This window comes from Poromitra crassiceps (assembly GCF_964638095.1).
Source record: "Poromitra crassiceps genome assembly, chromosome: 23".
Classification (NCBI taxonomy): domain Eukaryota; kingdom Metazoa; phylum Chordata; class Actinopteri; order Beryciformes; family Melamphaidae; genus Poromitra; species Poromitra crassiceps.
The window spans coordinates 8,849,410-8,861,931 of record NC_139639.1 but is presented as its reverse complement, the minus strand read 5'-3'; the positions used below and the strand labels follow the sequence as shown (position 1 = coordinate 8,861,931).

General features: G+C 43.2%; 1 protein-coding gene across 1 annotated transcript in view; it reads left to right on the top strand.

Annotated features, from left to right (window-relative positions):
- Positions 1–1,138: 1,138 nt before the first annotated feature.
- The window catches only part of LOC310796689 (T-cell surface antigen CD2-like), a gene marked incomplete at its 3' end in the record, with an annotated part of 38,001 nt that continues 26,617 nt past the window's right edge, over positions 1,139–12,522 (top strand). The window contains exons 1-2 of the mRNA XM_083658935.1: positions 1,139–1,197; positions 9,420–9,504. Coding sequence (XP_083515061.1) covers positions 9,435–9,504 — 70 coding nt within the window. The 5' untranslated portion in view covers positions 1,139–1,197; positions 9,420–9,434. The remainder of the gene's footprint in view (positions 1,198–9,419; positions 9,505–12,522) is intronic.

Sequence of the window (12,522 nt, the reverse complement as noted above, 5' to 3'; positions counted from 1 at the left end):
AATCCCCCAAATGTACGATAATTTCATCATTTTGTGACACTTAGACGAATCCTACGTCTATCACTCTATCTGTTTATACAATCATCTCTTCAAACAACATATTTGCAGCCAATACGTGCAGGGTGTTTTGTTGTTGTTGCAACCAGGCTGAGATCACAGTGTTGAAAGATCATGCCAAGTCCAAAAAGTAGCCTGTGATCAGCCGCAGTACCCCAGACTTTGGCGCGCCGAAGGCGCGCCGCGCTGGGGAGGGGGCGTACGATAATTTCACTCCAAAAACGATAATTTTGACCCTCTGGTACGATAATTCAACATTTGCCATCTGGCAACACTGAGAGGGGGAGAGGAGAGCAGAGGGGGAGAGAAGAGGAGGGGGGAGAGGAGAGGGGAGGAGAGGAGAGGAGGAGAGGAGAGGGGGAGAGAAGAGGAGGGGAGAGGGGGAGGATGGGAGAGGAGAGGAGAGGAGAGGGGGAGAGAAGAGGAGAGGGGGAGGATGGGAGAGGAGAGGAGAGGAGAGGGGGAGAGGAGAGAGGGGGAGGATGGGAGAGGAGAGGAGAGGAGAGGGGGAGAGGAGAGAGGGGGAGAAAAGGAGGGGGAGAGGGGGAGAGGAGAGGAGGGGAGAGGGGAGAGGGGAGAGGGGGATCACATTTTTAGCTGTTTTTCTGAATTAACGATATCTCGTTAATTCAGAAAAACAGAGCTGAAAATGTTTTTTGTGTTAAAATGTATCATTAATTCAGAAAAACAGGGCAAATGTTTTTTTTTCAAGTGAATGCAATACGCCACCGTACTTGTGTGTTACGTTTTCATTAGCATTAATATATTACACTAAGGAAGGTGACCATAATTCATTTCAATGTCTGCTATCAAGAGCAATTCAGTTGGTTCATGAAATCGCTGGGCTGCGTGCCCTGCAGTGTTTGTGGTGTGGGAGATTCCAGCTGTCAAAAGAAGACAAAAGACTTGCTCCTGGCCAATCCCGCCGCTTGCCTGCTGCGTAGGCGGGCACAGGGCGTGGTTTTCCCAGAACCGAGGTGGTTAACGCGTCCATGTATTAGGTATTAGGTCCACCCCTCTCCTCTCTTCCTCCCTCTCTCTCCCTCTCCTCTCCTCTCTCTCTCGCTCTTCCTCCCTCACCATAACTTTCTGTCGTGTGTCTCAGCCGATCGTCTCCACTCCAGTCTACTCCAGCTAAAGGTATTGTACCATCAGTACTTTCGAGGCAGTTTCCAGTCTATTTTACTTTCTTGACTCTATCAGCAGATCTCTGTTGTGGCTGCTGTTAGCATATTTAGACTAGAAAAAGAACGAGTCTGTGACTGAGCTGTTAAGGGTGTGGCTGTGTGATAACTTCAAAACTCAACTCTCTTCTAAGTGTTTTCCAACATGTTGTGTGTTCATGTTCAAATGCAAATCTGCTAAAAGTAAAAAGTAGTAATTAGTTGTGAATGCTTTCTGCCTCCAGGTTTGATGGGAAAGTTTTCAGTTCCCTTTGACTCTCACTAGCAGCCAGTAACTGGAACAGAGATATTGATATTTCCTGGATAAAACCAGAGTCATGTATATAGAAGAGTCGCGACATCTCCATTAACTCCAACTGACCAGTTTTGTACTCTCAAGAGTTCCAGGAAGTAAGGTTCAATCTGGATTAAGCAGCACTGTCGAGTTGCAGCAAAATGGACAGTTTGTGTTGTACTTTGAAAGTTTTTTTTTTTTTTTTAATGAAATTGTAGCCTACATTATCAGCTTTATTTTAGCATTCTAAAGTAGCGTGAGACCCCTTCCTGGCTGTTCATTGGCTAATGAGTTACGCATTTTGGTCCTCCACTGATGCCACTCTCTCTCTAAATTGCTCTGGATAAAACCAGTCCACACACTTCCTCTCTCTCTCTGCTGCCCTCTCTCAAATTCAAATTTTCAAATTTCAAATTGCTTTATTGGCATGAAAAGACAGTGCTTATTGCCAAAGCAAATACACATATTAACAGTACAACAATAAGGAAATCTCTCTCTCTCTCTGTCTGTCTGTCTCTCTCTCCCTCCCTCAGTCCCTCACACTCTCTCTCTGTCTCTCCCTCCCTCCCTCACGCTCCCCCCCCCCCCTCTCTCTCTCTCCCTCCCTCCCTCCTTCCCTCACGCTTCCCCTCTCTCTCTCTCTGTCGGTCTCTCTCTCCCTCCCTCCCTCACGCTCCCCCCCCTCTCTCTCTCTCTCTCTGTCGGTCTCTCCCTCCCTCCCTCACGCTTCCCCCCCTCTCTCTCTCTCTCTGTCGGTCTCTCCCTCCCTCCCTCCCTCTTCCCCCCTCTCTCTCTGTCTGTCTGTCTCTCCCTCCCTCCCTCACACTTCCCCCTCTCTCTCTCTGTCTGTCTCTCCCTCCCTCTCTCCCTAGCCAGTGATGCTAACAGGAGGCTAGCAATGCTAACAGGAGGCTTTTGTGACCATTTCTTAACAAAAACAGCACAGTGTAAAATAAGCTTGTTCACACTAGTTGAACATGAATGACGTTGTTTTCATGTGCCTGTGGTTTCTCTGCCTCAGAGCTGGTTTCTGTTAGACCGGTTTGGTGACAGACTAGACTAGACTTGTTTAATGTCAGATGAAGGCAGAATGTCTCTGTGACTTGATCACAACAGATCTACAAGATTCAGATTTGAATCCTGATGACACCTTTTGTGTCTCAAGCTCATCTTTGTCCAAGATCATTTACTGCTGCTGAATGACAAATCACTCCATATTTATAACAGGCCTGTTCCCATAGGGACAACCTGCTTCATTGCTTCTGTGGTGCTAACAGTGTTCCTATAGGGACAACCTGCTTCAGTGCTTCTGTGGTGCTAACAGTGTTCCTATAGGGACAACCTGCTTCAGTGCTTCTGTGGTGCTAACAGTGTTCTTATAGGGACAACCTGCTTCAGTGCTTCTGTGGTGCTAACAGTGTTCCTATAGGGACAACCTGCTTCAGTGCTTCTGTGCTCCTAACAGTGTTCCTATAGGGACAACCTGCTTCAGTGCTTCTGTGGTGCTAACAGTGTTCCTATAGGGACAACCTGCTTCAGTGCTTCTGTGGTGCTAACAGTGTTCCTATAGGGACAACCTGCTTCAGTGCTTCTGTGGTGCTAACAGTGTTCCTATAGGGACAACCTGCTTCAGTGCTTCTGTGGTGCTAACAGTGTTCCTATAGGGACAACCTGCTTCAGTGCTTCTGTGGTGCTAACAGTGTTCCTATAGGGACAACCTGCTTCAGTGCTTCTGTGGTGCTAACAGTGTTCCTATAGGGACAACCTGCTTCAGTGCTTCTGTGGTGCTAACAGTGTTCCTATAGGGACAACCTGCTTCAGTGCTTCTGTGGTGCTAACAGTGTTCCTATAGGGACAACCTGCTTCAGTGCTTCTGTGGTGCTAACAGTGTTCCTATAGGGACAACCTGCTTCAGTGCTTCTGTGGTGCTAACAGTGTTCCTATAGGGACAACCTGCTTCAGTGCTTCTGTGGTGCTAACAGTGTTCCTATAGGGACAACCTGCTTCAGTGCTTCTGTGGTCCTAACAGTGAGTTTATACTGAGCTGATTCAACTTGATGCATTTTTCACTATGAGGTGGAGACACACCCGTACACGTTCAGTTTTGCGATTAGCCTCTGGCCTGTCCAGCCTGTTTCTCTCTATTGTTTTGTGGAAGTTAAAAACCGAGTCTAAGAAAAACCCTCAGATACCCTCAGAAACCCTCTAAGAAAGAGACAGTCACACAGTCCTGGAATAGATAGTTGGTCTGCTTTATTGTAAGTTCACAGCTCATAGGCCTCCTAGCACGCAAGTCTCAGTCAGGAAGTCACAGGGACCACCCTGTTGCTCTGCTTCCCGAGATAAGACCTGCTCACAACTTCCTTGTGAGAAACCATTTCACTGTTCCATGCCTGTGCGTCTAGCAAAATTCCACCACATATCCTCTCTTTTTGACCTTCAAAGGTCAAACCTGTGCCGTAGATCTTTTGCGCACACAGGCATCAAACAGTGACCCCGCAGTTCCTTTTCATGGCACAAAAATGACAGTTATATATTGGAATACATGACCTTAAAATATATGCTACATTTAAGACAAAATAATAACATAACCTACCAAAAAATGAAATTATGAAATTTTGAAATTTAAAAAATAAAACCACACTCTTTTCATGATGAAATGTAGAAAATAAAAGTAAACCACAATCTTTTCAGAGAAATATCTCTATAACCTCATCCACTCCCCCTTATAGACATATTTTTCTGATCAATTGTTCTTTAAGCATTGCAATTGTTCCTTCAAATTAACATGAACCTTACATTACTATACCCAAATATGTATGACATACTAGGATATGAAAACAAAAATACATGGGCCCCTCTTTTCCAATGCCTCCCTTAACCTCTCTTTTTAATCCTTGGTTTAGACTACAAAACTTAAACAGAAAAAAAAAGAAAAAGAAAAAAGAAAAAGTCAAAATAATAAACATATATAAGGATGTCTTTGATTAAATATTCAGATATAGACCACCCTGTTATAACATATATTCCTATATACTGGTATAATGGCACACCACCTGTGTGTGTCTAGTATATGTGTGTGTGTGTGTGTGTGTGTGTGTGTGTGTGTGTGTGTGTGTGTGTGTGTGTGTGTGTGTGTGTGTGTGTGTGTGTTTTGAAACAAACCTCTATGAAGCGTCCTTGGTTCGATCCCCATGATAGGACAGCTAACTCAGGGAACAGTTACAGCTACTTTCCGGCCAATGCACCATTGTTTTGTCGTTGTTGTTGTTTTTCTGGCTTCAGGCTGTTAGGTTTAGGATTAGTGTTCCATAGGAGTTAACCATCACACTCTCCAGTCTGACCTACTCCCCGGAATGTTCTATAGGGGTCAACCATCGCACTCTTCAGCCCGATGATTGCCTATAGCTGACCAACAGCTCCCACCATCAACCTTGCTTTTCCAATTCAAATTGTTGTTATTTTATTTTATTACAACTGCACATCCTGTTCCTTTCTAATTCATCTGTCCCCCATGGTATACTTCAACCTCAGCTAGCAAAGACCAGAGGTGAACTCAGCAAACCTCATTTCCTGTGTTCACCAGCCCTTGTTATGTCATCGAGGCAGGCTCGGCTTGTTTAAAGATGTATGATTATCAGGATGTATAGTGTTTGAGTATATATAGAGTGTATAGAGTAAGTATGTGTATATATGTATGTATATATATTTGTGTATATTCCTATGTCTATGTACCTATACTAAAACTACATCTAACTACACATGACATGTGTTGATAAATGACTAATACCTACGTGGTCCTCTTATATAGGTCCTAAACCAAAACCCTCATCAATTTTCCAATATTGCATTCGGTCTTCAGACCCCTCTGAACTCTGAAGCCACAATAATTCAAAACATTTTTGAAGTCACCTCATTTGACGCCCAACACTCCTTCAGCATATCAACAAGTAATGTCTTCACTCTTTGTTGATTTAGTCAATATCTCTGAAATGACATCACATATACCAAAAACATAATACTGACTTCATCATCACCAGAATCAGGATACGTGCATGACGTAGTACATATGCTGATTCTGGCCATGTGCCCATCAGTTCAAAGCTAAATGTGAAAAATAACTCCATCACATGCACATCTGCATATAACTATGACTTGATTATACATATCACTTTGACATGAATAACAAACATAATCAACATAAATGATATGGACCAATATGAGATTTGTGATATGAGAATGTGAAGAAAAAAAGAGAAAGAGAGAGAGAGAGAGAGAGAGAGAGAGAGAGAGAGAGAGAGTGTGTGCTAGAGAGTGACGGACAGAAGAGTGTCCTCAGGGGAGTTTGGCCATCTAAATGTAAAAGATAGAAAAATAGAGAGATATAAGAAGAAGAAAGGATATATATAAGGGGCGGCTTTATATAAGGGGCGGCTTTAGCTCAGGAGGTAGAGCGGGTCGGCCAATGACGCAAGGGTTGGCGGTTCGATCCCCGCTCCCTCCCAGCTGCCGTCGTTGTGTCCTTGGGCAAGACACTTAACCCTCCTTGCTCCCGATGGTGTGTAGGCACCCTGCGTGGCAGCCTGCCGCCATCGGTGTATGAATGGGTGAATGTAGACTATCTACTGATTGTAAAGCGCTTTGGATAAAAGCGCTATATAAATGCAGACCATTTACCATTTATATATTATATATTGTGGATACATTTGATATACTGTGATTACTGTGAATATGGGTGTAGCTGTGGGTGTAGTTCTTGTTGACGCAAGTAGATGTACTGTTCTCTTCTTTGCGCGCAAGTAGACGTAAGTCCGGCCATTGTTCGCAAAGTGTTTTATATCCTTCAGACAGTCCGGAAGTTCACTTGTACTCCACTTCGTTAGCGTCCCATGAGACACACAACACTATTAGGTCATATGTTGAGACTCACCGGCACATGGCGATATCCTGTTGACCACTCTCTACTCACAGCTCATCCTCTGAGTCCATTGTGTCTATGTCCTCTCCTGGGTACAGGTCAAACAGGTCAGGTCCTCCAAACGCCAACAGTTTCACTTTAAGATTCACTTTAATAGCCACAGTAAGTAATCCGAATACTTAGTGCAAGTATGCATTGCAGCGGTCACATCAATAGGAGAAGACAAAGCTATATAGACAACAATCACACACATTTAAACTGCAGTATTTTAAAGTAACATATGAAGAAGCTGTCCTTGTGACGAGAGGTTCTGGCCTACTGCCAGACCTCTCCTGCCAAGGGGGAGGGCCTCAAACAGTTTATGTCCCGGGTGGGAGGAGTCAGCCGTGATTTTCCAAGACCGCTTCAGCATAATGGTAGTGTGCAGGTCCTGAAAAGATGGCTTCTAATCCTTCAACTTTTAAATACTTCACATGTTTCCTCCATTTCTATAATATAATATACTGTAATATATACTGTGATATACTGTAATATATACTGTAATATATACTGTGATATACTGTAATATACTGTGATATACTGTAATATATACTGTGATATACTGTAATATATACTGTGATATACTGTAATATATACTGTGATATACTGTAATATATACTGTGACATACTGTAATATATACTGTGATATACTGTAATATATACTGTGATATACTGTAATATATACTGTGATATACTGTAATATATACTGTGATATACTGTAATATATACTGTGATATACTGTAATATATACTGTGATATACTGTAATATATACTGTGATATACTTAAGCAATATATCACGAGAGCAAGTGTGTTGTGGTGAATATATCCCGCTGATAAACTGTTATCCCACGAGGCCGCAGGCCGAGTGGGATAACAGTTTATCAGCGGGATATATTCCACAACACACGCTGCTCGAGTGCTATATTGCTTTTATAAAACGGTTTCCAAGTATGATAATATAATAATAATAATAATACTGTAAGTCCGACTCCGACTGGCATGTCATTCTGATAGAGTCAGTTGAAACACTACTGTAAGGCGGGACCGCAAGAACATGCGGGTGATTTGATTGGATCGTTCTGGAGACTGAAGTTGACATTGGCCAATCCTGGCGCTTGCTGAGTAGCTGAGAGCTTTCTGGAATCCCCGACAGGCAGCTCCAGCCGCAGCGCTGCATTCTCAGCGCTTGCTGAGAAGCTGAATGCTTTCTGCAAAGCCGACACCAACTAACGTTACGGGGTTAAATGCGGGGTTAACAGCCTTTCTTTTGCAAAGAAGACATTAGCCCGCATCTATTCTTGTACAAAACATCATTTTCTGCGAAGTATTAGTAAAGTTATAAGCGAAGATCGATTCACAAGGATCTGACAGCTGTCTCCGCCATTTTTTTTTCTACGTTGTCATTTGAGGTAAGCCTTATTATTACTCTCTTAGTAAGAGAGTTGCCATGGCAACCAATAACCCATGGCCATGGGTTATTGAACTCGGTTACTGGAATTATACAATGGCTGTGAACCAATCAGATTGCTTGATTTGAGAGAGCCGTTTTATAATTAAGCAATATATCACGAGAGCAAGTGTGTTGTGGTGAATATATCCCGCTGATAAGCTGTTATCCCACTCGGCCTGCGGCCTCGTGGGATAACAGCTTATCAGCGGGATATTCCACAACACACGCTGCTCGAGTGCTATATTGCTTTTATAAAACGGTTTCCAAGTATAATAATATAATAATAATAATAATAATACTATAAGTCCGACTGGCATGGTATTCTGAGAGTCAGTTGAAACACTACTGTAAGGCGGGACCTCTAGCAAGAAGATAGACGTGCGGGTGATTTGATTGGATCGTTCTGGAGACTGAAGTCGACATTGGCCAATCCTGGCGCTTGCTGAGAGATTTTTGCAAAGCCCGACACCAGAGCCGTATGCCGACACCAAGTAACGTTACGTCTTATTTAGAAATGCGGGGTTAAGAGTGAGGGCGCGCGAGAGAGGGGTTAAGACATTAGCCCGCGTCTATTCTTGTACAAAACATCATTTGTAATATACTGTAATATATACTGTCATATACTGTAATATATACTGTGATATACTGTAATATATACTGTGATATATACTGTGATATACTGTAATATATACTGTGATATATACTGTGATATACTGTAATATATACTGTGATATACTGTAATATATACTGTGATATATACTGTGATATACTGTAATATATACTGTAATATATACTGTGATATATACTGTGATATACTGTAATATATACTGTGATATACTGTAATATATACTGTCATATACTGTAATATATACTGTGACATACTGTAATATATACTGTGATATACTGTAATATATACTGTGATATACTGTACTATATACTGTCATATACTGTAATATATACTGTAATATATACTGTGATATATACTGTGATATACTGTAATATATACTGTGATATATACTGTGATATACTGTAATATATACTGTGATATACTGTAATATATACTGTGATATACTGTAATATATACTGTGACATACTGTAATATATACTGTGATATACTGTAATATATACTGTGATATACTGTAATATATACTGTGATATACTGTAATATATACTGTGATATATACTGTGATATACTGTAATATATACTGTGATATATACTGTGATATACTGTAATATATACTGTGATATACTGTAATATATACTGTCATATACTGTAATATATACTGTGACATACTGTAATATATACTGTGATATACTGTAATATATACTGTCATATACTGTAATATATACTGTGATATACTGTAATATATACTGTGATATATACTGTGATATACTGTAATATATACTGTGATATATACTGTGATATACTGTAATATATACTGTGATATACTGTAATATATACTGTGATATACTGTAATATATATACTGCAATTTAGGTTCCAGAGAAGAGGATGTCGCCTCCTGTCATTCTGACTTGGTTGATGTGGGCCTGCCTGCTGGCTGCAGAGAGCGCAATGTCCCGTGAGTTTGGATTGATTTGACATAAAGGCTATAAACTGTATGGAATCGTATTGAATTCACCTGGGAAATAAATCCACTGTTTTCAAGCTTTTTTTTTTTTGTACAATTTTCAGAACATAGGGAACAAACAGGCTCAGACAAAAAACAAAAACATACATTCCAATGTTGCCACTAAGCAGCCGCATCAACTGCTTGTGTGCTTGTAGTGTGTGGGATCCCACGGAAGGGCTCCATAAAAAGTCAGCCGGGCAAATCACCTGCCGCTCCTAACCTCGTCTAAGTAGACCAGAAACTGGTCCCAAATGATTGAGAATTTCCTAAGCGAATTGGTCCTCAGGAACGTATAACCAAGACCATGTCCGTCAGCCACAGCTGAAAAGAAGGTGGAGAGGGGGACTTCCGCTCCTTCAGAATGAGTCTCTTGGCGACAGTCATCCCCTGTGTCAGAGACTGTTGCACAGCATTAGGGAGGAGCAGAGAAGATTCCGAGCAGCCGAAGATGGCGAGTTCTGCCTCCGACTGACAAGTTATTTTATAGGCCTTACAGTATCAAACATTTTGGCCCAGAATCCAGATAGCGAAGGGCAAAACCAAAAAGCATGGGATAGTATACCCTCAACACCTGACACCTATCACATAGTGGTGAGACAGAGGGGTAGATCTTGTGCAACCTAGACTTGGAGTCAGATGCAACCTGCCATCCCTCCAGGACCTGCATGCAGCCAGGACACTGAAGCGGTCTCGCAAGCTCATGGCCGACCCCTCCCACCCTGGCCACAAACTCTTTAAGACACTCCCCCACGGCAAGAGACTGAGGTCTGCCAAGACCAGAACCACCCGCCACAAGACCAGCTTCTTCCCAACCGCCATCAGCCTCACCAACAAGGCCCGGAAACCCCTTCCGCCAAGGACCGCATCAACAACGCCCCCCCCCCCCCACACACACAAACTCACTACCTCCTCCTAAACTCAACTGAACACCACCACCCCCCCCCCCCCCCATAAAACTGGAACTCATACTGTATCTAATTTAATGCCTGTCTAACTGGGACTGTAAATTCATGTAAATTCCCTGCACATTAATGCCTATTTAACTTAGCCTGTAAATTTCATGTACATTCAATGTAAACTCTTATTTAACTCCGACTGTAAATTCATGTAAATCCACTGCCTATTTAACATCTATTTAAAATAGATGGGAATAGAAATATATGGGAACATAGGGCTGTGGGAACATAGGGCTGGGGGAACATAGGGCTGTGGGAACATAGGGCTGTGGGAACATAGGGCTGTGGGAACATACGGATGTGGGAACATACGGATGTGGGAACATTGGGCTGTGGGAACATAGGGCTGTGGGAACATAGGGCTGTGGGAACATAGGGCTGTGGGAACATATATGGCTGTGGGAACATAGGGCTGTGGGAACATATATGGCTGGGGGAACATAGGGCTGGGGGAATATAGGGCTGTGGGAATATCGGGCTGGGGGAACATAGGGCTGTGGGAATATCGGGCTGTGGGAACATATATGGCTGTGGGAACATAGGGCTGTGGGAATATCGGGCTGTGGGAACATACAGATGTGGGAACATAGGGCTGTGGGAACATAGGGCTGTGGGAACATAGGGCTGTGGGAACATACAGATGTGGGAACATAGGGCTGTGGGAACATACAGATGTGTGAATATAGGGCTGTGGGAACATAGGGCTGTGGGAACATACAGATGTGGGAACATAGGGCTGTGGGAACATAGGGCTGTGGGAACATAGGGCTGTGGGAACATACAGATGTGGGAACATAGGGCTGTGGGAACATAGGGCTGTGGGAACATACAGATGTGGAAACATAGGGCTGGTGGAACATAGGGCTGGGGGAACATAGGGCTGTGGGAACATAGGGCTGTGGGAACATAGGGCTGTGGGAATATCGGGCTGTGGGAACATACAGATGTGGGAACATAGGGCTGTGGGAACATATATGGCTGTGGGAACATAGGGCTGTGGGAACATATATGGCTGTGGGAACATGGGGCTGGGGGAACATAGACACGCTCCCGTTTTTAGAGGGGTGGGAGTTTCGAGAGGGGTGGGAGAGGTTAGGTTTTAGGGTTAGGCGTGGGGCGTGGAGGAGGGGTCCTCGACCCCCCTGACCCGACCACCTCAGACCCTCTAACCCTAACCCTAATCCAGACCCTAACCTTAAACCTAACCAAAAATCCACACAAAACCCCTTTTCCATTTAACAATTTTAGAGTCGAAATTGTGAAATAGAAATGTTTTTAGGCTGTGGACAAATGTTTCTACTTTAAAAATAAATGGAGACTGGGTTGCATTTTGTGGTAAAATGCATGAATTACTGACTCAACCTGTTGCTGTAACACAGTCTCAGTATAAACAAGCAGCACCACCCAGTGACCTAATCTGTTACTGCAACCAAACAATGTTCCAAAAGCATTGCAAACATATTTGAGACTGTTCCAGGTTCTGCATCTGAAATGTGTTCAAGCTGGTCCATGTGACTCAAGACACAGTCAGGCACTTCTCACAACTAAAAATCATGCACGCTGTTAAAGTGCCCCTCACACACTCATAGGCCACCAGTGTGCACGTGAAATGTGCCTCTACATGTACACATCCTCATCATTTAGTATGAATTATGAGAAAAGTAATAAAAAAAAGGCTATTTCCCTCCAGGTGAATGCAATATGAAGTGTGGCAGTTTAGCCTAATAATTGTCCATTTTCCTGTTGCTGCCACAGCTGGTCTGAAGTCCTACAGACAGTAAACCAGCAGGTAGCCTCCTGTAGGAGGCTCAGACCAGAGATGAAGTGGTCTACAGACAGTAAACCAGCAGGTAGCCTCCTGTAGGAGGCTCAGACCAGAGATGAAGTGGTCTACAGGCAGTAAACCAGCAGGTATCCTCCTGTAGGAGGCTCAGACCAGAGATGAAGTGGTCTACAGGCAGTAAACCAGCAGGTAGACTACTGTAGGAGGCTCAGACCAGAGATGAAGTGG